Source organism: Oryzias latipes, chromosome 6 (assembly GCF_002234675.1).
Source record: "Oryzias latipes chromosome 6, ASM223467v1".
NCBI classification, from domain to species: domain Eukaryota; kingdom Metazoa; phylum Chordata; class Actinopteri; order Beloniformes; family Adrianichthyidae; genus Oryzias; species Oryzias latipes.
The window spans coordinates 5,083,914-5,111,746 of record NC_019864.2 but is presented as its reverse complement, the minus strand read 5'-3'; the positions used below and the strand labels follow the sequence as shown (position 1 = coordinate 5,111,746).

General features: G+C 41.5%; 1 protein-coding gene across 4 annotated transcripts in view; it reads left to right on the top strand.

The window, feature by feature from the left end:
• ppp6r3 (protein phosphatase 6 regulatory subunit 3) overlaps nt 1–26,225 on the top strand; it is a 42,986-nt gene extending 16,761 nt beyond the window's left edge. The window contains exons 2-26 of one of the 4 annotated variants that reach the window (XM_011472827.3): nt 2,611–2,749; nt 3,941–4,174; nt 5,122–5,308; nt 5,405–5,542; nt 6,254–6,319; nt 6,470–6,582; nt 6,760–6,873; nt 8,070–8,196; nt 8,277–8,429; nt 10,207–10,356; nt 10,505–10,569; nt 10,653–10,768; nt 12,071–12,156; nt 13,926–14,012; nt 15,327–15,373; nt 17,367–17,421; nt 18,293–18,423; nt 19,772–19,887; nt 20,067–20,256; nt 20,341–20,438; nt 21,285–21,480; nt 23,270–23,287; nt 24,841–24,927; nt 25,529–25,600; nt 25,860–26,225. In XM_011472827.3, the coding sequence (XP_011471129.1) occupies nt 3,948–4,174; nt 5,122–5,308; nt 5,405–5,542; nt 6,254–6,319; nt 6,470–6,582; nt 6,760–6,873; nt 8,070–8,196; nt 8,277–8,429; nt 10,207–10,356; nt 10,505–10,569; nt 10,653–10,768; nt 12,071–12,156; nt 13,926–14,012; nt 15,327–15,373; nt 17,367–17,421; nt 18,293–18,423; nt 19,772–19,887; nt 20,067–20,256; nt 20,341–20,438; nt 21,285–21,480; nt 23,270–23,287; nt 24,841–24,927; nt 25,529–25,600; nt 25,860–25,908 (2,688 nt within the window). In that variant the 5' untranslated portion in view covers nt 2,611–2,749; nt 3,941–3,947 and the 3' untranslated portion in view covers nt 25,909–26,225. Of the gene's footprint in view, nt 1–2,610; nt 2,750–3,940; nt 4,175–5,121; nt 5,309–5,404; nt 5,543–6,253; nt 6,320–6,469; nt 6,583–6,759; nt 6,874–8,069; nt 8,197–8,276; nt 8,430–10,206; nt 10,357–10,504; nt 10,570–10,652; nt 10,769–12,070; nt 12,157–13,925; nt 14,013–15,275; nt 15,374–17,366; nt 17,422–18,292; nt 18,424–19,771; nt 19,888–20,066; nt 20,257–20,340; nt 20,439–21,284; nt 21,481–23,269; nt 23,288–24,840; nt 24,928–25,528; nt 25,601–25,859 lie in introns of all 4 variants that reach the window. The other 3 variants (XM_011472824.3, XM_004086205.4, XM_011472825.3) reach the window with 3 other exon arrangements.
• Nucleotides 26,226–27,833: the final 1,608 nt, after the last annotated feature.

Genomic DNA, 27,833 nt, shown 5'->3' with positions numbered 1-27,833 from the left:
ACCCTTATCTTAAGCAGTAAATAATAACTGACCCATAAAAGTAGAGATTATTTCTTTTCTTTTCCGGTTAACTAACGCATAAATGCAGTAAAGCCAAAGTCTGCTAGCTTGATGCTAACCTATAATGGAATTTCCCATAATGACTAATGCTAATGGTTGATCGACCTAAACACCGAAACACCATTGATGAGAAGCAGAACATAATTGACACATTTTTGTTGAAGCTTCTTGAAAGAATCGTAAAAATCGTGAACCAAATCAATCCAGGCTCTGGTGAATCAAATTAATTCAATTCTGGAAATTATTGGTGGTACCCAGCCCTATTTGGTTGTTTAGACAGGTTACTAAAATGTTTGAGCCTCTAAACTTGATTGGTGGACACATTTTGATTGTAGAACTTGTTGTCGAGACAAAGGTGCTGGGAAAGGCTGAATTCAGGAGAATTAGGTGCAATCGCAACACAGCAAATTCCTGGAGGGACTGACTTATGTACCTGTCATAAACATCCTCAGCAGAGGTGTTAAAACAGGTTGGGGTGTTGTCCCGTCAATGCACTTGCATGACTGGTTCTGCACAATACCTGCCGACGTCCTGCATCATTAAAAAAGAAAACAGAAGTGGAACCACACAGCTGATTTTGTTCTTGCTGTATTTATGCGCACGTTTTGCATTTACTGTATATTTTCTATGGTTTAGGATTGGTTTACGTTCAAGGTAAGCACAGGAATGTATGCCTTATTTAATTATTTGAATTGGTTAGGTGAGTGAATTTCAATTGTTATGAATTTCTTTTTTGTTTTAATTTGAGCCATTTGATTCACTTGTCAGTAGCTTTGTATGTAGCTATATTCTCATTGGTTTGTCTTGTTTTGTGGCTGTCTCTATAACTCTGTACTAGGCTCAGAACTTCTCAGGGTTGACTGCAACAAAACTGTCAACTTTTTGTCATGTAATGCTCTTGAGTTAAATCACAGCTGAAAAAGAATTTAAATTCTTTTTTAAATGTTTTGAATATCCTGAACTTTATGTTGTTCTCTTTAGAACTTGAGGGGTGTTTCTTTTTAACCATTTTAAAGTGCTTTTTAAGTGGTTAACATATTTTCCAAAGCCCACTTTAGAAATTCTAATTTAATGCTGTCTTCTAATATTGACTTTGTCCTTTCTTATTTTATTTTTCTATTGGAACCAAAAATGATGGCATGCACACATATAAAGATATTTTCATAAAGTTTTATTTTACATCAATACAAAAAGAACATAGAATCTGAAAGTAGGGAAATTTCTGCTTTGAATAAAATTACTTTCAAAATAAAGTCCTTGTAGGATTAATGAAAGCTGTAGAACAGAGAAATAAAATGGAGTGAGAAAGAATGAAGTAAAAAACATTTTCTAACTACCAAAGGAAGTTCATGTAAAAAGTTTATTTTTTTCCTACCCCATATTAGTTATGTACTAAGATTAGTATTAAAGCTACGGAGCCCTCCAGGTGGCAGTTGTTAAAAATAAAATAATCGGATAAACCATGTACACTGTATATTTATATGTTAATTAGTCAACCTTAAGCATACATTCTGATGCACAGTACATGTCTGTTTTCATCTGGAATTAAAGACTAAAAAATGTCTTGTAAACACAGATGCTGAAACTTTTCTGCATCTGTTGGACTTTTTCTAGAAGTCTTTATTTATGTTTTTACCAAAGTAAAATTGATTTAGATTTGTTTTAGGTGTCTTATCATCCGTATTTTTGAGGTAACAAGCAGAAAACATGAATGTTCTTTGAAAACTTTTTTTTTATGGCCTGAAGCCATACAAGTTCAAAAATTGAAATGAGGTGATTTAGTATTGCATAATTGTATTCTAATGTCCTTTAATGTCCAAGAATTGTAGGTAGTTGCTTATTTCCTGACTGCATACATCGCATATAATGGCTGCTTTAGTAAAAATCTATTTCTAAGGTTGTGTCGTTGGTTACTTCTCTATTTCATTTTAATATTACAACGTTTTCATATTGAAAATAAAATTTATCGTCATCACTTGTGTGCTACAACACAGTCCTACATTTGGGGAAAAAACAGTAGCAGTTTAACAGAAAATATCAAAGTTAACATCATGTGTTTTGTTTGTTTCTCAGCCACAACATCAGTTTACTAAATGAGCAAGGTCTGCTCAGGTGTTGCAAAGCGCCACTGGTTTTTAAAATGGAAAATACTGTTTAGTCAAAGATGCACATGGATTGTGGATGCACAGTTTAATTACAGCAGTGCAAAAAAACACAGTTTATTTCTGGTAATAATCAGCTGCATGATGCTCAATGATCTGCCTTTCTCCAGCTCTCGCCTCCGTTTTGTTGTGAAGCCAGCCACAACTGGAAAGTATGCTGTTAATATGCTGCTGACATTGCAATGAGAGGAGAAATCGTCTTAGTAAACAGATGAAGATGCTTATCTTTAGTTTGACCATGACTTTGTTATACATGACACAAAAATACAGCTTCTGCTAGGAATAAAACATATTTCAAGTGTTTTTGAAATTCCAAAAAGTGATATTTAATTTGCATTATAAGCTCCTTTTCTGAATCTGAATTAGTCCTGTTGTCGGTCATCCACAGGTTTGTGAAGCAGGTCTGCCTGCCAGTCTGTCCATCTGCCTGAACATCCAGCTCCCTGGAATGGGCCACGATTTCCAGAGACTAGAGCAGCACTCTTGGTAACCTGAGCCCTTCTGTCTGGACTCCAGCATATTTACAGGTAGATGCCAGGACTGTATATGTTCATGAACTGGAATGCATACATTCACCATAATGTCACCACAAAAAGTTTTATACAGTAAGTTCCTGATTGTTTGCTCTTTTTTAACTTGGCCATCATCCTGTTTCCCCTTTATGGATGCAAATGAAAATGAGGAAAAATGTACAAGTTTGTAGTCAAGCTATTTTATGAATTCTAGGTCCTTAGCATCAGTGACGTGCGGTGAGGTTGATGGCTGGTGAGGCACCGACTCCTCTGGAGTCAGATTTACAATGAAAGAACTGAATATTTCACCATTCATCCAACAGCAGCTAACAGCTTATAAAATACACACAAAAACATATTTGTCCTACAGAGAATATTTATTTTATAGACATGGATAGAACACTCTTCTTGTGTATAAATTAAAGTATAATACAAATGTGTTCAGCACACATTTGACCCTCTATTTCTGGTATTTTTCCAACTTCAAATTCTGGAGCTTTAATCAGTTATCAAATGTTGTCTGTGAAAATGATCATAAAAATAAAAAATGATTTTACTTACATTTTTTTTTCACTTACTCCCATGTTATTTTCAAAAAACAAACATTAAAAAACCTGTTTGGCCTTACTTTTTGAGTCTATGTGCCGATCGTTCTCCACAAAAAGCTCTATGATCTGTTGGAAAGTCTTCCTTATTTTCCTTTAGTTTATGAGTTTCTCCCTCTCAATGGAGAAAGACATCTTTAGTCTGTTCTGTTTCTATGGCACCACTGTAGCTACAAAGCAGCTGCCAGTGATTCTACAGTCACCTTCATTATTAAAGCACAACACCATTGTCTTCATGGCTGTAAACTCTATGATCTTCCTTTTCAAAGCCAGGACTGAATCTAGTGAAGGAATTTGGACACAGCAGATATTTATGGCAAAATTACTGTGAAATGCAAGCTGACCATGGCCCTGAAAAATATCCCAGTGATTTATAAAATTGAAGACATTCAAAGACTACTTGATGTTTTTGTGTTGCTATTGGAGCCTAATGTAGGAGATTTAGAGCTAACAGAAAAAAATAAGGAGACTTTGAGCCCAGAATGAACAACGAGACAACAAGTTTGATATACTCTAGAAGAACGTGGACAACTTGTAACAAAACTAGATGTGTTTTTATGAGGGTTCTTTAGCTTTGTTTGACATGCATTTGTTCTTTCAGTGCCACCATGTTTTGGAAATTTGACCTCCACACCACTTCTCACATCGACACCCTCTTAGAGAAGGAGGATGTGACGCTCATAGAGGTTATGGATGAGGACGACGTTCTGCAGGAGTGTAAAGCTCACAACCACAAGCTGGTGGACTTCCTGCTGAGACCTCAATGCATGGAGGACCTGGTCACTTATATCACGCAGGAACCCGATGCCGATGTTGAGGAAAAGGTTAAATACAAGTAAGAAAAAATGTAACTTCTGAAACGTAAAGAATCTGCTTTCTTAACATTACAATTGCAGGCTGCCAAAGACTTCTAAAAGTCAGCATGCATCCATCAATTTTCACAACCCATGGAATCCCTTTCGGGGTCATGGAGTTGCTGCAGTTAACCCAGCTACTGTTGGGTGAAGGCAGAGTTCACCTTGAACAGGAGGAAGAGGAGTCCAGCCACTATTGGAGACCGGGAACCGTTTGCTCCGTGGAGAAAGTGGGTGTTGCCAGGGGGCGGTGCTGGCAGCTGAGGGGCGATTCTCACCGGTCTACGTCAGCTCATGAGAACACGCTTGTTCTTGTGCTTTGGGTGGGGCTGGTGCTCAGAGAGCAGGTTTTAAGAGGAACATACTCAGAAATGTGTGAATGGATCAAAATACTGCTTTGGGGTTGTTTATTGTGAGGAATGAACATAAAAAGCTCCAAAAATGGATTTAGCATGATAGAGACCCTTTAAAAAAAAGTATATTCATGCATTAAGACGCATCGAGAAACATCTTTGACTTTCTGTTGATGCATTTTTATGCCAATCTGATGTTTAACTAATCAGCTGGAGATGCCAGTAGGAACCAGGAGACCACTTTGCTTCACGGTGGAAAATGAATAGATCTTAATGAAGTCAATATTGGCTGGATTCCTGCTGCCCCTCTTTTAGCTAATGTTTTGTCTCTTTGTTATGCTCTGTCTGTATCTAAGTGTTACTTTAAATGGCAACAATATTCTATTTTTGATTTTTGGGGGAAAAGTGACACAAATAATCTAATGATTTAGTGAAGAGTTTACGAACATTAAGGCACAGCTAGTACTCTTTCTTAGCAGTACTGTGAAAGTACTACACTGAAGTGTAGAAACGAGGCGGAAGGATGTAGTCTGACTTGTTGTGCTCAGTTTAAAGAGCAGTGTCTGCTCCTGCAGGTATCCCAACATATCGTGTGAGCTGCTTACATCCGATGTGAGTCAGATCAACGACAGACTGGGTGAAGATGAAAAGTTGCTGATGAAGCTTTACGGCTTCCTCAAGAATGAACCGCCTCTTAACCCACTTCTGGCCAGCTTCTTCTCCAAAGTGCTGTCTATTCTGATAGGACGCAAGCCGGAACAGGTATGAGGAGGGCGGATGTCCTTTAAGTCAGGTATCATTTCCTCAGGGGTTCTGTGTTTTTGATTCTCTGTGCATCTTGTTGCTTTCTGTTAACAGATAGTGAATTTTCTGAGGAAGAGGGAGGACTTTGTTGATCTGATGATCAAACACATCGGGACGTCAGCCATCATGGACCTGCTGCTCAGAATGCTCACCTGCATTGAACCACAACAGCTACGTCAAGATGTTCTCAATGTGGGTAACAGTCCTGAAAGTGATGGTCCCATCGTCTGGTTACATTTGCGCTCCATTCATTCCCAAATGAAAACCCGGGATTGGAAAACTTAAATGGGAACATTTGTCTTTACAATAGTGGAGCAACTGAAGACTTTGGTCTGAGTTTCAGGAAGGAGGAAGTCAAAGAAAGCTAGAAGAAAGCATGAGCTAAATATCACAGAGTTTAAACTATGTGAAAGTGTTCCTTGGGATAATTGAAAATAATGCTTACACAAACATTAATAACCACAACCTGCGCCATAAACTTATTTTCCGGGTTCAAATAATAATTAATTGGATAATAAGGAAATTCAAAGTAGCTGACTGCACTGTCACTGCAGACTGTGTTAAGCTAAAGCAAAAGTTTGCATTTGTCTGAGGCCAACTTCTCCTGACTTCATACTAAATGCATAAAGTCTGCATCTGCAGAAACACGCGTTTTTTTGCTGAAAAAGTGTGTAATGTAAAACCCTCTAATGTTGCTTCTCACAGCTGACCTTTTTGAGAGGGTCACTAGGTTTGGGAGGGTGGGGTGTTTAAACAAAAACCTTAGGAGACTGGTTAGCACTTACATTTCCCTGTAGAGATGACAAGGATTTTGAACCCACACAGATTTTTCCTTGATGTGTTTCTCAGGATGATATTATGGGCTGAGTTGTGTTTTTATTTTTGTGAAATGTTTATCTGTAGTGGCTAAATGAGGAGAAGGTCATTCAGAGGCTGGTGGACACGGTGCAGCCTGCTCAAGATGAAGATGTGAGTTTATGCACATTCACGACTATTTGAATTTTCATCTTTGTTAAAAAATAGAAGTTTGAAAAAATGGTAAAGAGGATTTCATCTGAGAACAGGTAAACAAATCTACCTTTTGACTACAGGTGTATTGATTGTTCTCTCTTGTCACAGAGACACTCCAATGCATCCCAGTCTCTGTGTGAAATCATCAGACTGAGCCGAGATCAGATGTTCCAGGTCCAGGGCTGCTCAGATCCTGACCCCCTTCTAGCCACACTTGAAAAGTATGTGATGACTTAGTTTGAGAACAGTCTGTGTTGATTTGATTAGACTACGGTAGTCTACATTACTAAGCAGATGAATCAAAGTAGAGTCAAGCTGTCGCACTTTTCCTGTCATTTCCAGTTGAAGCCTATCCTTCATCCTTCATCCTTCATCTTTCCTTCCACTCTCTTCTTCAGGCAGGAGACGGTGGAGCAGCTGCTTGCCAACATCTTTGAAAAGGAGAAGAATGACTCTGCAATTGTCAGCGTCATACAGATCCTTCTCACCTTGTTTGAGACGCGGAGACCAGCGTACGTCACACTCTTGCCATACTGCAGCTGATGATGTTATAAGCGGTGCTGTCATGCCATTCTTTTTCTGCGATTAATTAATCATGACCTGTGATTGATTCATTATTCTAATTAATCTAGTTTTAACCCAAAAATTGCTATAAAAATTCTTGTTTTGAGATATTTTTATTTAAATTTGAGACACTGTGGCTCAGTAAAAGAAATTACAACAATCAAAGGGACTTTGTGAAGTTTTCCTAACGTAACAGATTTCCAACCTTTACTTTTACACCAACAAGAGGTGTTTTTTTCAATCTCCAATAAATAAGAAAAACAAAACAGAAGAACAAAATATCAGGTTCAGAGTCTCAACTCTAACACACAACAACCTTTCTGAGCAAAACAAAAATATTCACCACAATATGATTATTAATGCAATGATATATGTTGACATACTTTATTCCACAGATTACCGTCCCAAGCAATCAGCCTCCACATCTGCTATGAATTTATGAAGACGACACCTTACTTAACAAATGGAACGTCATAGCGTTGGCGTTGTGGGCTTGAGTTAGTTCTGTTAAGAACTACTAAGTCACACATTGATGATGTCACAGCAGCAATATGCTGTCATTAATGTGTGACGTTGTAGTTGAACTACTAAGTCGCACACGGCGCATACACAACTGTACCCAGACACCAGATGTGCACTGGGAGGGAGGTGTTTCCAGCTGAGCTAAAAAATGTTCATGCAAGAAAACAGTTTGTTTTTTATATTTGAGAACATGGAAAAAAGATACAGATTAAAAACTAGATTAACTTGATTATTAAAAAATGAATTTCGGTTGACGTGATAATTTGCCCCCCTTAGTTATAAGTGGGCAGAAAGTAAACCTGTTTTGCCCCCTGACCTTTGCTTGCTAAAACAGCTGGTGCGCTCCAGGTCTTAGCAGGTTAAACGACTGCTAAGTAAAGCTGTTTTTAAAGTCCCCCTCCCTGATACAGATCCAAACGTGTGGAAAGATTCTTTATGAAACCACATTGGTGTGCAGTCTTTTTAGCTGTGCCACATTTTTGCTCTTAATTGACTCTCTTCCTGTGTCCATCATTACTAATAACATCTCTGATTGAATCGACTGATGGATGCTGGGTAAACCTCATCACCTCCATCTGTGCTTCCTTAAAGGTGAGGTTGACTGTGAGTTTTAATGTTGCAGGTTTGAGGGGCATATGGAGTGTCCCCCTGGGGTGTCCCATCCATCTTTCTCAGTCAACCACAGCATCCTGGAGGCTGTGCGGCCTCGACTCAAAGACTTTCACCAGCTGCTGCTTGAACCCCCCAAGGTGCGCAGTCAGCTTCTTCCTCACTGTTCTCCATCAACATCAGATCTCCTCCCTGAGTAATCAGTGTATCCCTCTGGCAGAAAAATGTGATGAAAACTACATGGGGGGTGCTGGACCCACCCGTGGGCAATACTCGCCTCAATGTGGTCAGACTGGTGGCCAGTTTGTTGCAGTGCAACAATCACAGCATCAACACAGAACTCATAAACCTCAACACACTGGGAGTCATACTAGTAAGTAGCATCGTTCATCTCACTCCTCAGAAAGCTGCACAGCAATAGTCAGCTGTGGACATTTTAGAAAAGTTCATCATTAAATAATGACAAAAGTTTGCAAAATAAAAGGCTTAAAGGTCATGTAAGACCTAAGAAGATTAAGATAAAAGATGAAGTTTCCAAAGCGAGTATTTGATTCTAAACCTTTCACCTGAAGTGTAAATGTTGGAAAACGGTATAGACGGTCTTAAACGCTGAGTACAAATTAGTGGTAATAATTTATTACTTAAAACAGCTTAATTACATTTTCAAAATGTCAAAATAAAAGGGATTAACTGAACCCGAGGATACTTGACAGCAAAAAAAAGCAAAGATGGAAATGAAAGTGTCTGAACTAACAAGAAACAAAGAGCTGTCATCAAACTGACCTGAAAAACAACGATCACGACAGACAGTTGATACCTGACCTTTGACACAAATGTGAGGGAACTACACAAAAAGCAGACAACAGTCTTAAAATGTCCCACTCCAATCATCTTTTGTGTTCCCAGTGGACTTTAATTATGATTATGCTGGTTAATCCAAAATAAACAAATCTGTTGTTTTGAAATATGTTTTATGCAGAGCAACAGGAGTTCATTATACATTTGCTTCTGAGTTGTGAGAGTGTTCAGTCCCCACTTCCCATCATCCATCTGTTTAGAGCAGGGGTGTCCAAATCCAGGCCTCCAGCTAGTTTTCCAGAAAACTCTGCCTTATCTGTTGTTGATTACCTGGATCAGGTGTGTTTTAGCCAATAAGGAGCTTCAATGGCTGGATGGTTGGAAAACATGAAGGAAGGAAAATGTTGAGCCATATTGGAGCTAACCAGCCGTACAGTTTTGATCCAGATTGCAGACAAAGATGTTCATGGATCTATTCGTCTGCAAGAGGATGCATCAGAATAAAGCCAAGCAGGAAGCTCGTAGCTCGCCATTTTTGCAATTTTTTACATCACAACTAGAAGCCTTCCCAAGCACATTTTTTTCGTCTGCTCTGGATTCACGACGACCTGATAAGAAAAATACACAGAAATGCAATTTTAAGCTTAATCTTCTTTATATTTGTCCTCCATCATGAGAAAAAGGCCACAAGAAAATGTTAAAAACACCAAAGGCACAATCTTATATCAGAGTTGGTCTTTAAAGAAACATAAAATGTACAAAAGTGATGTTTACTCAACAAGAATGAAGCAAGAATTACCTTAAAATGTGTTCTACAAATCCATAAAATTCTCAAGTTAATGATCCCAGGTGCCCATGCTGCGTCCTTCCAATGAGCTTTAGTTAAAAAAAAGAAGCTCCACCCTCAGCCGCCCCTTTGAACCAGGGAGAACTCCACAAGAAGCTCAAAAGGACATAAATGTAAAATGTAATAGTTAAAGCTAACAGAACAACAATAAATAAATGTGTGCTCTACATGAGGCTAATCCTGCTGTGCTAAATAAAAGCAAATTGTGTGTTTGTTTACCTTTTTTCTCAACTACCGTGGCTGCAACTGAAAATAACCAAATGTGACAACGATGTAGGAGTGTGCAGAGCTCAACAGCAGGAAAAAATGGCTCACTACATGAAGCCCAAGACGTAAAAAATGTCTGCTGGGTTAAAAACCTTACTCAAATGTTAGTTGGAGGACCAGACATTTCCTCTGTGCTATTTTCTCTTAAAAAGCTCCTGTTATTTCTCCACTAGAACTTTGTCAAAACTATCACCAAACTGCTTGGCTAACTCTTTTTTTTTTTTTAAATCCTCAACAGGATATGTACTTCAAATACATCTGGAACAACTTCCTCCACATTCAGGTGGAAATCTGCACAGCCATGATTCTGGCTATGCCCCCAGCCCCCACAGACATGCAGCCAGGCACAGAGCAGGAACAAGCAAAGGACAGCATGCTGATCAGACATGTAAGGCTGCTGAGGAAACAGAAAAAATCCAATTATGTCTTTAATGATAGCTTATGAGGGTAGCAGAACTCAAATTAATACACTTGTTGCTCTGTAAAGAAAAAGCTTTTGTATCCAGATTACTGAATTACTTTTGTTTCTCCTTCAGCTCTTTGAGAAAAGTCAGTTTATCCAGAGAATCGTGGACGCCTGGAGCTCCAACGAAAAAGAACAGTAAGGAGTTCTGCTCAACAGTCCAGTTACTGCAGGTGTTGCTGCTTCTATAGCCCATCATGCTGTTACTTTGTGTATCACAGGGCAGAAGGTGGGCGGCGACGAGGCTACATGGGTCACCTGACCAGGATAGCCAACTCTATAGTTCATAACAGTGATAAAGGGCCAAACGGGCTGCAGATACAGCAGCTCCTCTCTGGTGAGGCTCTTTTATGTCCTCCAAATGAAGTTTATTCAGCGTTCCAGGTCAGAATTACTGACACGATCAGATTATCATTCAAATGTTTTAATATTGCTTTTTTATTGATGTGGTTGTTTTTTTTAATGTTTTCAGTTCTAATAATAGTCCAAAATCAACTATAGTGGTAGTTTTAATCTGTAGTTTCTCAACAATCATTTCTTGGAGTAAATGCGAAATGGCAAATGTAATACTGATAAATGCAGCAAAAGCTGATGCTGTATAAACAAAAGCTGCATCAACATGAGATTTAGAGATTCAACAGCTGTGACATGAGATTAAATAAAGGATTCAGCCTTTCAGTTAAGGCCTGTTCACACCGGGACGAATTTCGCCGGCGATTTTCGCCGACGTTTAACGCCTCGTGACTAAACAAAGGGCACCAACGAGAGTGTGCACACCGACGCGAAAAAACGCCAGGCGTTAAAGCGTCAAAAAAAAAAAACCGCCTCGGGTTCGTTTTTTTTTTCGACGCGTCGCGTCGAAATCTACTCGACCAATGAGAACGGCGCTTTTGCTCACTAGTCTGGAGCTTCTGAAGTTACAGTAAAACACAACTTGGGGGCGCTCAAACACAAAACTGCCATTCTGAGCACACATACCAGCGAAGAAGATAGACGCCAAGTAGCGTCTACACAGCCGCGAAGCAATAATGACGGACATTCTAAAATATCCCCGAACCAAGCACCAGTTGGAGCTACTGGTGTTTGAAATATTCATGTTTTCTTTGTATGATTCTGACAAGCGCGTAAATACTTGCTCTCTTCTTCTGAGTGAAAAGCGACTTTAAGAAGCGTAAAGCTGCGCAGCGCCACCTTGTGTACAGGAGTATTTCTGTTTTACATTAAGCGCCATCTAATGTCAGGGAAGGAAATTGCATGTTCACTCCACTCATCGTCAGCGAAAATCACCTGGGTGTGAACACAAAAGACGTGGCGAAAAACGCTGGCGAATAACGCCTGGCGAATATTCGTCCCGGTGTGTACGGGCCTTTACTTGTAAAAGACTTTTCTGTTCACATAAACCAAAGTATCATCTGCATACATTAGAATTAAAAGTACAGCACGTAGTGATGAAAAATCATTTGATATGAAAACCCAGCAGTAAAAAAATAAGTTGAGCCCTGTGGGTTCCCCTGTGTTTAGTATTTTGTTTGTGAATATGTGTGAAAACAGGGAAATAGTTCCTCTGAGAGTGCTCTGCTTCTGGGTTCTGCTTCCCTGTGTTTGAGTCTGACCTGACCGACCTGATTGTGTTGGACAGAGCTGCCTTCAGAGGACCGGGAAAGATGGGAGGCCTTTGTTTCTGGGCAGCTGGCTGACACAAACAAGAGAAACGCAGTTGACTTGGTGAGTGATCGTGTTGTAATCACAGGATTGCTGGTAAGCTGTTTTTCGGGTTGTTTTGTCTTTTTTCCTCTTCTCTTTGCATAAACGTTTGTGACTCACCCCTTTTGCGCTTAGCGCTTCATAAGTCGTTTACATAATGTTGTACGTCAGAAGTAAAATGCCTCAGTGAAACTCACAGAGCTTTGCTGTATCAAGCAGCTTTATAGACCTCCTACAGACTATTATATAAAACAGTGATGGCTGCCAAGTTAGTGACTATTTCTGGTGCTGCGATTGCAACTGTTTCATATTGTTTTATTATGAAAGGTGAAAATAGTTCACCTTTGTGCATGTTTGTTTCTCACCTTTGTGCATGGTGTAATGTATGGCTCTTTAAAAAAATAAAGATGTGAGAAAGTATGAAATGACAGGCGGCCCCCCCCCAAAGAGTAGGGAGGAAAAACTGGCAATGATTTACTCATTTACAATCCTGAATGTTTTAGGCAACATAAGGACAGTGAAGCCAAGGGCTTTGTTTTCATCATGGACAGAAAATGTTTGGGTTTTTCTCTGAAAGATGAATACAAGACCAAGGTTTTTTTTTCTGGTGGTTACATCTAGATCTGGCAAACAACTTTGAAATCATTTTTCCATGTGAGCAACAGTATTTGAACATCAAGAATTAACATGTAATAGAAAATAGGTAAATATTTATTTGAAAATTCCCTGCTGTCAGTAATTGCATCAAGTCTGTGAGTCATTGACATCCCAAAGGTTGTTTTTGTTTGTAATACTCCTTCAGTTCAGCCTCTTTGGGGGTTGTCCCCCTTTAGTCTCCTTTTCAGCAGGAAGAAGTCTTCCTTTGTTGGGTTTCAATGTGGACATTGACTTGCTCATCTAAAACTTTGCACTTCTTGCTTTTTACAAACTTTGTAATTAGTTTGGCATTGGGCTTTGGGCTTTGTGGCAGAGAAATATCTAGTTAATTTTGCTGCTGCCATCAATGGGCCCATTCCAAAGAGTTTCAAACCACAGCACTACCATCACTGTGTTTCTCAGGTGAGCTTGTGTCTTTGGGCTCATGAGCAGATTCTTCTTCCGTCTTACTTTTGTCTTTTATCTTTTAAAAACTTATCTGTGTCTCACAACTCTTGAAGCTAATCTCTGTCATTTTTAGCAACAGTCAGCCTAATGAGGGATTTTTCTCCTCTGGTGTAGCCTCTCTACCTGAGCTGATTATTGTACCTTCACTCCATCTTTGGAGACCGTTGCTGTTGTCTCTTACAATGTTGTTTTCTTCTTATCTCTAGCTAGTTTTCTTATGTGATCTTCAGGACTTTCTAAATGGATAGCCTGGCTTTGACCATGTGTGTTTAATTACTCTGGTGGATTTTCCTCCTTCTCTCAGCATTTTTACTCACGGTCTGGTTTTCATGTTGGTTACACTTCTTTACTATTGCATTTAGAAAAACTCAAACCTGGAACTAACCATAGACATTTCACTGCTGATTGTTATGATGGGACAATCAACACACAGTTTCTGTCAGATGCTCTTTGCTCACATAAGGATGAATGAACTGTGATAACTCTTTCACATTCACATGTAAAAACTCAGTGGTAGAAGCTGGCATGCCAGTTTCTTGTCTGATTTTCTTTTTTGATGTGACACCAGGTTTCAATCAATAGCTAAATTAAAGGAATTGGCCTCCGCACCCCTGGGGCCTTTAACTGGGGGGGTGTAGCTGTCTGCTCCTGTAACTGAACGTTCTTTTGGTGTACGCCTCACTCAGGTCAACACTCATCACATCCACTCTTCCAGTGATGACGAGGTGGACTTTAAAGACAGTGGGTTTCATCAGGACTCCTCCCTTCAACAGGTAAGTTCAATGCACACACTTTTCTTGCATTGGCTTCATTTAGAAACGATGCACATGTTATTCAAATATTGGGAAATCCAATTAGCTCTTTTTACATTTGAATTTAAAGCTGCGTGGCCCTTGTGGCTAAAGAGGCCACTTCTGTAGTTATAACACAATATAAAAGTACTCTAAGCTTAGTTTCCATAAGTTGTTTTTATTATCGAACAGTAAAACGTTTTCCCACACATCACAATCATTTTGAGCTTATTTGCAGGATGTAATGATTAATAATGTGAAGTGCACATTTCCAACCCAGGACCCAACAGTTTGTCTTTATTAGCTAAACATATGAACATAACACATTAAGAATGTCTCTAACTGTAAATGATCTCTACCAAGGTTTGAATACATTCACTCAACTACCATTTCTTCTGATCAAAACCAAGTTGGTGCATGTATGTCCCATAATGCCTCCTGTTTTTTCCAAGAAAGTTGGGACTGAGTGACATCTGCTGAAATCAGAATGACAGTCAGATAGTTGTCCTTCACAAAATTGACCCTATGTGGCAAAAATGTGAAAAACAAACCAAACGTGCCACATAAATTTCTGCCCACCCAAGCTCAGTCTAGCACTCAAAGAGGATTTTTGTTGCAAATGTTTTAAACTCTGTACTTATTTGAAACTGTTGAGTGTTACCATGTCGAGGTTTAGAGTTGGTTCAGGTTAGGAACTTGGCAGAAAACATTATTTGTCTGTGTAATGACAAGACCGCCATCCGCTGGTTTTAGTCTCAACAACATGAGTTTGTGTAGCTGATCCCAGAGCCTGACACCAACCTGACAGCAGAACATCAGAAGCTGCTCAGCTGATGCTTTAAAGCTAGTTCACTCTGACCACGGAACTACTGAAAAGAAAGGCTTTTTATCCTCTGAATAAACCAGATTTACGTGTTTCACAGAAAAAGTATCAGTAACTTTAAAAAAAGAAACGGCTGCTTTTTCTCTCTCAAATCCAAGTTTTAAAAAAAGAATTTCTGTAGGGAAATCTACTCTTATTCCATTCAAATCCAGTTAGATCACATTTATATTTTAAATGGGTTATTTGGAGTTTTTTTAAACAGTTTTTTTTAGAAGATTTCAACTGAATGCAGAGTTTTTTACTGTTTCCTTTCACTCACTATCCCAACCTTTTTTGGAAATGGGGCTGTATTCCTGCAATAATGAGCAGCTTTTGTGTAGAGCCAAGACTATATCATTGTCGTTGGTCCTGGGTCTCGCCAGGCCTTTTCTGATTATCAGATGCAACAAATGACGTCCAATTTTATTGAGCAGTTCGGCTTCAATGATGAAGAGTTTGCGGATCAGGACGATGTTGTGGAGTGAGTACTCTTCTTGCACAACTACACACCCGTCCACATGTTAATGGTTTTCACACAAACGAGATGACAGTGGAGACATTGCAAAGCTGGAGGCTGACAGTTTATTTTTTCAAAACATTCATTGCTGTTATTGTTTAAGTATTCAAAAATATTGGGGGAAAAAACGTTTGATTTTGAAACTACTTTGATGTTTAAAAAGAGAAGTGAACATTTGTCTTCTCTTGCATGAAATGAAAGCAGCCAGGAAGTCCCAATGGCCAGACCATCACCCCCGTGACCCCGAAAGGGACAAAAAGGGGTTTAGAGGATGGATGGAGATCATTTGTCTTTGTAATAAACCCGCAGCCAGCTTTGCATCGTCTTACTGTCTCTTTTACTCTGGGGGGACACACTCTATGAATGTAGACCTTCAGGGTAACTGGGGCTCCATCAGTGTTTTACAAGAAGGTTATTCACTTTCAAACAGGGAACATGTAAAATCACTGAAGCACTCTGTAAATAAGGCAGAAGAAACGGCTCATTCTGATTTGATTATTGTTTTTAAAGGGTTTCTCTGGTGGTAAATCTGAATCTGTTTTTTTCTTTGTGCAGAAACTGCTAAAACAGAACTCGAGTAAAGAATATTTCACTCACATAAACTACTCTGTCTTCCACGTTTGTACATGTTGCTGTAATCAAATAAACAAGATGGTGTTTGACAACAAGAGTAAAGCATGCTGTCTCAGACAGAGTAATCCTCCTGCTGCTGTGTACGTCACACGCTCCAAGTATTGGAAGGAAAAATACAACAACAATGGCACTAAAATACTAGGTAGACTTTTCCTAAACAGACAACTTTTGGAGGATTTATCTCTACAAATAATGAAACATTTGAACAACCTTATAGTGTTTTGTGTTGTAGAAATGTTGACTGCTCCTTCCCCTTCCATCAATTGTTTCCTAAAGTTGCCTTGATGTCGCTGTAAGACAAATTTAACGTAGGAGCTGTGTTGGAAATGATCTGTTAGAGGACCAAAGGCAGACGTCTGCTGTATGAATGAGAGGAACCGCAGAGACCGCTGATCAACACACTCGGTTATCTATCATCAGCAGGCAGTCCTGCATAAAGCACATATGTGTGTGTGTTGATCCCAACAATGTTGCAATGTAATAATAGCTTTGATTCATAAACACCTTAGCTGTCAGGGGGATCAACAAGGGTCCTGATGTTTTCCAAACACCCCTGGCTTTCCCCTTCTGATTAGCTGGACACACCTGATCAGGTAATCAGCAGTGAGGGGGGGTAGGGATGTCTGGCAAACGTGTGGGGTCAGTAACCCTATCAGTGAAAACTTTGTCAGTTGACTACAACCCAAAACCTCCGTCACATATAGAAGTGCAGATCTCTGTGGAGGAAATGATGTTCAGGTATATATTCTGAACAAAGAGGAACTGATGGATGGCAGTGAGGATGCACTGTGAACTGAAACTACTTGCAGTGTGTTGGTGCTGAAATAGTGGTAGACTGGTCGTCCTAAGCAGCACTGTTGTACAGTCGCATATAAAGTGTCCGTTGACTTCCCACTTCTGACTGATCCATGAGTAAAAATGAAATAAGACAGCAATTGTCTTTGGTTTTCAACCTCAAACCAAATTTAGTCTTTTACTGCTGCAACAAGAATAAATTGTCAACAGAACGACAGTGATCAGATTTCAAGCCCAGAACAAGACAGAGTAGGATTTATTTCTCAGGCTTCAGTGAGGCCCAGCTGTTGGCGAGATTCTTGGCTTTTCCCTCTCTGGTGTCTCATGTGATCTGTTGGCACAACAGTGATGCAAATCTTCAGTGTTTGTTAGAGTCTGCAGTAAATGTTTGACTTTTTGTCTTTGTAATTGTGTGGTCTGCACGCTGTGGCTGAGCCTGCGGTGGAAGTACACACTCACCATGTGAGCTCATGTTTGTAAATGTTTAACCAGCCTAACTAAACTAACTCTGTTCTCTTTAATGTTTCAGTATTCCTTTTGATAGAATATCAGACATCAATTTTTCACTCAACACAAATGAAAGTGTAAGTACTTTGATTTAGATGTTTTTTTTGTATGTGTCTGTGTTTGTGCATTCAGTAATGAACGTAAACTTGCTGTGTAAAAATGCTATGTCAAGCCACGTGTGCCAGGCGTGTTCACTCAACAAATAACTGCTCATCTCATTTAGAAAACCAGCAGCAAGAGGGAAAAGTTAGCTGGAAAACAATTGGGGCAGAATTTCTTTAGGATTGGGCTTGAAGCTTGATTCAGACGGTAGTTATTTCATTTGGAAGCCACAATGTTAAAAGAAAAGAATGCAAGACAGTTCCTAGTGTCTGTACTTGCCTACTGACCTCTTGGTTGTTTTGTCATCAGACCTGGGTTATGTTCAAACGTACCTGACGTGCCGACAGACTCGTTCCGTCTTTGTCAGAGTCGTCCTCAGGTGGTCGTGTGTGACGTACACAACCACCTGATGACAAAGAAGCCAGCTAAGAGAAATTCTTGTTAGATGCAGGTCAGTGCACTGATCCTGAGACCCAGCCTGAGTTTAAACCAGCTGATGTTGACTAAACCCAATAACTGTCAAGCCTTAGTTCTACTGAAGTGGAGCAGGCGTGACAGGGGGTGGATTGGAAACAGTATTTCTTTTAATGGAAATGGTTGAAGCACAAGTCTTCCATTTAGTTTTGTGACCTTTTGTAATTATGCGCAAGTTCAAATTATGCTGAATGGTTCAACCGTCTGAGATGCTCAGTGGAACCACATAAGGGGCGTTTAATCCACTTCAGTGTGCCGTCACTCTTCATGCAAGGTGTCTGCCAGTGATGCAGCCTCGTGTTTTTCCAGATGAGTTTGTGCTAGCATGCTCCAGTAGTGTCTTTCTAAAGAATGGTTTGGTGTGTTTTTCAGGCAAATATAGCTCTGTTCGAGGCCCGCTGCAAGGAGAAAATCCAGCAGTTTGAAGACGCTGGTTCAGATGAGGAGGACATCTGGGATGAAAAAGACGTCACCTTTGCTCCCGAGGCTCAGAGACGCCAGAGGTCAGTGATGTGGGGCTAAAGGTGAACAGCACTGATGATGCGTTTTAGGCATTTGGCATTTGGACGCAGGGATCCTTTAGTTTTCTCCTCTGTGTGGCTGTCTTAAACAAATAAGTCAGGGTGAGCTGCTCAGTAGTAGCTGGAGTCAGTCAATCATGCACAGTTGATGTGCATGGCACACGCGAGTTGTGAATCTGAGTTGCATTGCTCGGGTTTGCATCCATGCCTCATTCATATGAGTCCTCAGAGAGTCTAAACTAGAACTCAATTGATTGGTGAGTCCATCAAACATTCACATTTAAAGAGAAAACAAAGTTATTGCTTTGTCTGATGGGTATGGAGCCCAGAATGATGTGAATTCAGGCTACGGTTTTACATTCATGATTTTTAAATCTGTCTGTGGAATGCTTTGTACCTGGCAAGTCTTGGGTTTGATCTATAGGATGTTTGTTGTCTGCACGCATCATGCATCTGATTCAGAAACGTCCTGGCAGATCACCGTGGTATTCGCTTTGTTGAGTCCCGTCATAAAATTAGACTCTCTACTGACATAAATGAAAGGCATTTTTCAGATTATTCACCAGACTCTTAGATTTCTTCACAAAACAGACTAAAATCCTCATTGTGAGGACGTCTTGCACACCTGTTATGCTGACATTTTTTTAATAATGGCTCTTGAGTCTGCACCCATGTCCACTTAAAATGCCCTGTGTGACACCCACCCCCCACCCCAAAGCACAGTTAATATTGCAGTGAGCATGACCGATCCTATCTCTCTGCCCCACAGGGTGTTTTGTTGGACCCAAAGCTTATGCAGAGCTGGTTGCAGGTGTGCAGGATCAGTGAAAATGTTCTGAGCAGAAAGAAACTGTTTACCCTAGTAGAGAGGTCACTGTGAGGTCATCAACCGCTATCATTATGGTTGCATGTGGCACATCTGGACATGAAAAAGAACAAATAAAATAACAATCTGCACATTTGATCTGCATGATTTCCAAAATAGAGTTATGTCTATTTTTACATAATAACTAAGCAATTCATCTTTGTCATGTGATTTATTGATACTTCAGGATTCTTAATTCTGTCTGATAGAAGTTAGGAAGCAGATAATGATAAATTACGGTAGAACGGGGCGGGGATTATATAAGTCTGCTTCCCTCCACTTCCTTTCAATTCAATTATTTGTATTTCTTTACAAGCTAGTGATGCAAGTAGTGCAGGCTGATGTGTGCAGGTGTTTTCTGAGCTGCCGTGGTGGGCGTGGCCCGGCTCTTGTTTCTTAGTGTAGCTACAGAACCGGCGCTCTGCCGGCTTCATATCTGAGGACTTTCCTACGACTCTGTTACAGGAGCTCTGGCAGCACAGACAGCGAGGAGAGCACGGATTCTGAGGAAGAGGACGGGAAAAGGGATCCGTTTGAAACCTCCAATCCCAGCGCCGATGACAGAATGGAAGTCGACACAGGTCGGTGTCACTGAAGCGCTCATTGGCACAATCCCTGATGGAGAGGGGGATCATTTGAATGTTTTTGTTTTTTATTTGGTGGACAAGTTTCATAGGTGTTCGCATTTTGCTCAGGGCAGAAACGTGTTTGACCTTCAGCGTTACTCATCTCCTTTTTTCTTGTCTTATCTCATTCAAAGGGCCAGTGTGGACAGCTAACTTTGATGACATCCCCATGGACACGGGAACATCCACAGCTCCAGCCCCGAGCCCCAGCAGCACTGCCGTGTCCCCCTCCTCCTCTAAAGCCCCTCCTGAAGCAGCGTGGAACTCTGTGGGACCCAACCCTGAAAGCAGCTGGGCAGATTTCTCCAGCTTCACCCCTGTTAGGTAACTACGCCCACCAGCAGTCTGTACTTCACTTCTCTGCTGAAGTTTCTGTATCCCGTTGAAATGCAAACACCCCTGTTTCAGTCCCAAAGACCCTCTGAGGTGCAACTCTCCGGTTGCTATGGAAACCAGCATAGAGACAGTAGACCCTCTTGGGGTGAACGCAGCAATGCATCCTGAGGGTAAGATCCAGCATTTTCATGTTCACCCACATGATGCCCAACAACGACCTTCTGTTTCGACTGAGCACGCCCAGTGTGTTAATGCACACGACGCTTTGTTTATGTCACCCAATCCACTCCCCGCTCTATAACGCCATTGCTGTTGCTCATAGAATTTAAGAAGTAAAAGTAAAAAAGTCCCCGTCTGTGAAATTCAGCGTTTCCTGGTCAGTCACGCTGCTGCATCACTCAGCAGCAGAGAGCGGCGGCCAAGTGATTGACATCTGGTTTGAAATGTTGGAGTCTGTAGATTTCATCGGCGTTTCTAAAATGCCACATAATCCCAAGTCTGTGTTCTCCGGACAAAAGGACTCCTGAAGCATTTGGATTATTATTTTATTAATTATTCATTCCAAACTGAGACTCTTTAAATGAACCTCATTTCTACTGTGGGTCTTGAGTGTTGTGTTAAGCAGCACTTGTGATTCTGTGGGGATCATCACCTCATCATCGTCTCAGCTCTGGGACAACACCTTGTTGTTTGTGTTGACGTATCCATAATTGGAGGGGCTTGATGTTTGTCTGTAAATAGGAATGTATGTTTCTTCACTTTCATTCAATGTATAGTATAAATTGAGTACATTGATTTATTTCACTTAATGTTGATATTTGTGTAGTTTATTTTCTGAGCAAGGCTCAATCAGTCTGATTTTTAAATCATTTTAAATTTAAGATTCTGACGAGTAAAATCCCCCAAAGTCCCTGCAGTGTTTAGGAAACAAGTGTCCTTCAGTCAAATGAACTGCTGGTTATCTAGTCGAGGTTCTCGCTGATCAGATGTCATGTCTCCTCTCTGTAACCCTCCAGAGTGTGATTGCTGGTTGGGCGCCTCTGTGGCCCCTCCCTCCTCTCCCAAAGCTGAGGGCTGCGCTCTTTCCAACGCAGAGGAGGAAACGTCCAGCTGTGAGCAGCGCAGCATCACTGAGACGCTCATCAACGGCTCCATGAAAGAAACTGTCAGTCTCACTGTGGACGCCAAGACGGAGACGGCCGTCTTCAAGAGGTTCGCCTCACTCACAAACACACACACACTGTCTCACACACACACACAGGCCTCGTGTATGTGCTGACTGTCAGTAGTCTGGGTCTGGGCAGCGTTCTTCACACCTGATCATGTCTGTCACTGGCTCCTGACTGATGCTAAAACACAGTTACAGCAGCTGTTGACATTGGAGCAAGTGTACGCTAACACAGACTGGACCCAAACACAAGAATATTCATTCATAGGACATTAACAAAAACTGTATTTTCTAAATGGAAGAACAGAATTGAGTCCACTGAGCCGATGTACACCTGTGACCCGTCAGACCCCGCCCCCTTCCTGAGAGAACTGCAGCTTCAATATAATGATATTTAATAACAATAATCAAAAACAGTTAACTGTCTTCAGGCTTTGCTTTGTTAGGATTTAATATCAAATGTGATCAGCTGGAGGCAGAATTTGGAAGTTAATGTTAATCTGGTTTTCTCAGCAAGTTTACAGTTGGAGGACAATTAAGACGTGTTCAAACTTTATTTCCTTGTAGAGCACCTTTCATTCCGCTTGAAAACCCAAGGCAATTTACAGAAACACAAATAAAATAGTCATAACAGATGGAAATTTAGGTCAAACGTACAAAAAAAAAGTTCAAAAAGTAAAATGCCTAAAGGAGTTCTGTGTAAAATAGTGTTACAATTTGGCTTGTAAAAGATATTTGGCCAGCGACTCAAAAACAGCATTTGGGCCCCTGTGTGGAGATTTTTCAGTTATTTGAACTCTGACCAAAACCAGTAACGTGAACGGCAAACGGTGCAGAAGGCATTTCAGCTAAAACTGAAAATGGCAGCAAGCTTTAATCAGCTGGAGCAGAGCCAGCGAGCACGTTCAACGTCAGACTGAAATAAAGCAGGATTCTCCAGCTAAAACAGACCTGCGCAGCAGCAGCAGCAGCTAAACTACCAGAAGATTTTAGTTCCTAGATTATTCACAGGACAAAAATGTTTGTCAATTTTACGCTTGTTCTGTAAAACTTGAAAAGATAATGTTCTTAAATGGAGCTGATCGTTTAGTGTTCTGTTTTATCTATGTTCTCTTTTCTAACTTTGTTTTCATCGTTTTCCTTCAGTGCATCTGTTCTGTTTAAAGGATGACAGGAAATAAATATTTCAATCTGAACTACCTGCTGATCATTACACATTTCTTTTATGAGCAGAGTGTTCACATTTGACAAATATAGTTATTTAGTTCATATCGTTTCTGCCTGAAATGACAAAAAACTAGATTGTGGTGTAAAATATTCTACACGGCCCAGCCCGGTCACTGCTGTCCTACTAACAACTTTCTACTGATCCACTGCTGCTCTGCCTCCTGCTGATGCCTTCACTGTCGTCACGGCCAAATGCGTACTGCATTAGAGAGACATATTAGCAGAAATATTTACCTCAGCTGATGATGATGTGAATTCTTCCTTGGTAATGGCCGGATGTTTGCAGGCATCCCTCAACAGAAACATGTGTCACGTTGAAAAGGCACCTGTGTGGACGTAGGCATGAAAAACGCTGTTTCACAACCAAAGCTGTGTCAGCGAGGCCCCTGACAGTGAACACATCAGGGCTGTATGATGGAGGAGCACTGAAGATGAAGGAGAAAGGGGGCAGCTTATTGGGTTCCTGTCCTCCGTCTCCCATTCTGTTAATGCTGCACTTTATTGTCCATGTGTGTGAGTAAATAACAGTCTGATGACATGAAACCTATCACAGTCTGAGCTTCCCCTCTCTCTCTTGCTGTGCGTTGTGGGTGTGGTCTTCTGCAGAGTGTTGAAATCTTATCGGTATGTACAGCCAATCAGAGATGAGCCTGCAGCCGTGATGTAGTCTTGTTGTCACGTCAACCACCAACTTTTCTTTCCCAGTTTTTTCTTTGGTTCCAGCTCTTTCTCTCATGTCCTTCATTCTGCATGTTTCTGCAAAGCTGTTGTCCTTCCTTCTCTCAGGTTTGTTCACTTGGCTTCTTAATGCCGGCCAACACGGACAAATCACCTCTCATTTCCTCAGCTTTGGCCCTGAAGAGCTTTCGGCCTCACAACGCTCCGATTTTTAACGTTTGCATGCTATAAAAGAACCATTCGTGCCACTTTCAGTCCGTCTTCGTTGATGAGATTGTTCCTAGAGTCTCTTGATGGACGTTTCTTGTAACTCTGAGGTGACAAACCGCTTTGCAGCTGTTTGTTAATCCTTATTTAAAAAGGTTCATCACCTCATAAATGAAACTTCAGTGTTTTGGGCTTTAATGTGCAAACTGTCTTCACCTGGTCTGAATCCGCCATGTTGTTTCCAGTGGATCATAACACACTCTTTAAAGTGTGAACACTCCTGCAGATTAGACAGAAGCAGAGAGGAATCACTGAACAGACAAGATCTCCTTAACATCTGGATCTGTTCCACTTTTTGTCTTTGCTCTCTTCACACAAACCAGATGAATGAATCACACAAGCTAAAGAGAGAGAGTCTGCATGTCCTGTAGAGGAGGAGAGGATCCCTCTTTCTCTTCCTTCTGATGCTTCCATGTTCATTCAGGTTTCCGTAGGTCCGACAGTCATTTACCTGAGGTTAGTTCATGTTAGTAATGGCAGAATCCGTGTTTTTTTAAAGTGAAAAAGTATTAGGAGGCGCAGCATCTCTCTGACCCGCCATGCCCTGTTCAAGTGTCGTTCATTTCCCTTTCAATGTTCATTTAAAGGTAATGCTGTGAAGACATGGCGGGTTCACACTGCTGGTGAAAACACTGGTTTAGAATTGGTCTTCAGCCTCATGTGCTTCTTTGCATGCAGCGGGTTTTCATCCCTTTGGGGTTCAGCACTGAAGACTCCAAGTCCTTCATACAGGCAGAGATTGAAGGTTAAACAGGAACGATTTGGAAGGCGTATTGGCAGCTGCCACCTTCTGTTCAGCACCGCTGCGGTAAAGATGTTTCAGCGTGACGTCTAGCTTCTGCAGCATCACGGCTCATTTTCTGAGGATCCGCCTGAGTTTAGGACCTGAGACGACGTTTGTTGGTGTTTTGCTTTGATTGAGTCCTCATCAAGAATATTGGTGGTTCTCTGAGACAAAGCAAGACTGACGGCTACTGCAACCCAATTTGGTCGGATCAGAGTCTCTGTCCCCCTCCCTGAGTGAACAGTCACGCAGCTTAACTCTCCAAACACTCGACTTTCTCCATTTGCTGTACATTTTGGTCTTTTCCTTCGTAGACCTCCCAGACTCCTTCCATCTCCACACATCCTTTCTTTTACTGTGTTCTGTGTAGGCATGCTTCTGACCCACGTCACAGTTCTGCTCGTTTGAGCTGGACGGTGAGCTTCACCTGTGTGCCTGTGTGTTTCAGTGATGAAGAGAAGCTCTCCTCTTCAGAGAAGTACCTGGCGGTGGAGTGTGAGGACGCCAGCAACGTCAGCAGCTGTCTCAAATCCGGGTCAGACACTCCAGCTCTCACTCTGTCCCAGCCGTGCACGCTTCTCAGAGGGGTTCAGAACCCTCATGGGGTTTTCACTGACGCTCCACTACAGTCGGAGGACAAACCTCAGCCAACAGAAACCTACAATGTAGTGAGGTGCTCAAACCTGAAGAAGTCAGACGTGTTTATGTTCTAAGAAAAGCAGGAGTGGCGTGAAGCTGAGGTTCACAGTAAAACCTCACAGCAGCTGCTCCTTTGGTGTTCTGGTCCTGATGGCAGCTGCCGGTTCCTTCAGTGTCTAATGGCCTCCAGCGGCAGAGCTGCTGAGCGTCTGCTGAGACCTGCAGCTGCTCCACAAACACTGGCTAAACTATGTCAGACACAGTTTAACTGTCTTGGTGATGTCGACACATCATGTGACGTGGAGTAAACGCTGCATCCATGTCCATATAATGTGCATGAGAACAGGAAAAGAGCAGAGAAACGGCGAGCAAGCGACCCCACGCCGCACTATCAGCGCAGTTGGTCTGAGTTTCTGTGAGCAGCTGCTGCAGTTTCAGCTGAGATGATGTGCAGATCTGCCGGGCTGTCTGCTAACGCCTCTTTGTGCTGTGAGCAGGGAGAAGTGCCGGCCCACAGCGGAGCTACCCAACGGTCCACTGAAGGAAGTGTCCGCCGCAGAGGACAACAAGTGAGTCTGCCTTTGGTACCTGTGATTCTGATACCTGATCCCCTCCCAGGGTTGCCCAAGTTCAGCTTAGTCTGTTTACTATTGTATTCAATGACTGATTTCATGTTTACTATACAATTACCGGTATGAGGCCCATTGAGACGACTATTGTTGGAATATTGGGCTGTAGAAATGGAGTTGGGTGTAACTGAACCTGTGCGTGAAGCTCCTCCCTCTGCCTCCTCTGGGCTGCCCCTGATCTGCTCCTCTTTTTTTCCAGACAGGACAGTCCTGTCCCCTCAGAGCCAGCAATAAACGGACCAGCCTGAGGGGCCCTGAAGCTACCAAGTGGCAGTTTGCTCTGCCTTATAGGACTCTCCTGCTGGACCCCAGCAGAGGCAGCGGCTTCACGCCGCACCAATCACACGCCCCACCAGGACCAGCAATATTTCCATTGGCTCACCACAGACAGACAGGGGGGGGGCGCACAGGAGCCACTGAAAGGAGACAGAGACTCTTTCCTGCATTTGTTTATATTCTGTTGTTCATGAGGTGATGTGCGACCGATAACCCCGCCTAAATTGAAATAGTGATGTTGCTATAGTTAGAGAAATGATTGTATGAATAAAATATTTTATAAAAAGACCACAGAATGTGACCTTCATGTGGGGGGCAGGGGGGGTCGCTTTAACTGGAAAAATGGTGACATCTGCAGGAGAACAGGAGAACTACAAGTTACACACCACAACGCGGTGACAGAACACATCAGGTTTGAACACATTTTCATCTCTAATCTGGTTTAAATTATTATTCCTTTAGTTTGTGATTCATTTTTTGGAGGCAAACAGAAAATTCTAAAAAAAAAAACTGTAGGAGAAATGTCCTCAAAATGTGCGGTTGGGTCTGGCGTCCATGACTGAATGAAGCTGAGGTTATGTCTGTCCGTCATCAGGGTTGTTGGGAGCTGAAACCTGCATATCAGAGCGGGCTTTCAGGTGGTAACAGAACTCCTCAGTCTTCTGGATGCGTTATGTTGCTCTGAGAAACAGTTTTAACACCAAAAATGACTCCTACCACCGTTATTCCTCCTCCTGCAGCATGCGTCACTTGTCCTGTTGATCTGCAGTAACTTCAGTCTGGAACCTATAAGCCTCTTCTGCATTGCACAAGTATTCACCCACACATCCCATACCTGAACACAGGTGAACCAATCCACGTCCACATGAGTAAAAGCTGCAGACACCAGCATCTTCCTGCAGACTCAGGAGAGGATTTCAATGCACCTGTAGACTGATGAAGCCACCTACCTGAGTCATGAAACGTTTTAAGTCCAGATGTCATAACTCAGCTTCAAGACCTGTCTGCAGACAGGAAATCAGAGCACCTGGGTTCTTTTGAATGGTTGGGTGAATACTCCCACCAATGGAGTATATTTACAAAAACACAGCAATCCTGTGAACAATGCAACACTCCAGGGGCCTGTTTCAGAAAGAAGGTTCAACCAACTCTGAGGTTAAACTTGAACTCTGAGTTGGTCAATCGGGAGATTAACAACTCTGAGTTTTCTGTTTCAGAGAAGCTGATCGGAGTTAGGTCAATCAACTCTGAGTGGACTGATTCGGAGTTAAGCGTCCGCACCGCGACTATAAGAAGCCATTATCAATGGAGCGCAGATATCACGAGTCACCATGGCAACCGTGAAAAAAAGAGGTCTGCGTATTTTTCGCCAGCTGAACTTGACGTGCTGCTGCAGAGTTACAGTGAATATGAGCACATATTCTGGAAGAAAAGCAACACCGCTGCATCTGCAAAACAGAGACAGTTAGCGTGGGAAAACATAGCTGCTCAAGTTAATGCGCAAGTTTGCATTTAAATCATTGTTATAAAATATTGGCTGTAATAACTTTTTAAATAGTGTAAGGAGTGAAATAAAAAATGGCGATATTTAGGTGTACTTTTGAAGTGTCATTCCTGGTGTAATTGCATGAAATGCTGCATAGTGTACAGAACCAATCTGGGGGAAATATGCATTTAACGTCGGTAATGTTTAGAGGACTTTCTTGTTAACCTTCCCCTCTTGCAAACGTTGGTCAGTTTAATATTAATACATGCAATTGGGTTTTTAAAAGTGAACTTTTGTCTACCCTTGTATTGATCAAGTGGTATAGGTTTATATGGGATTAATAAAGTAAGCAGTGCTAGCAAATTGTGTTTCCAAAAAGTAATTGTTACATTAATCTAATTCAATGTCCCT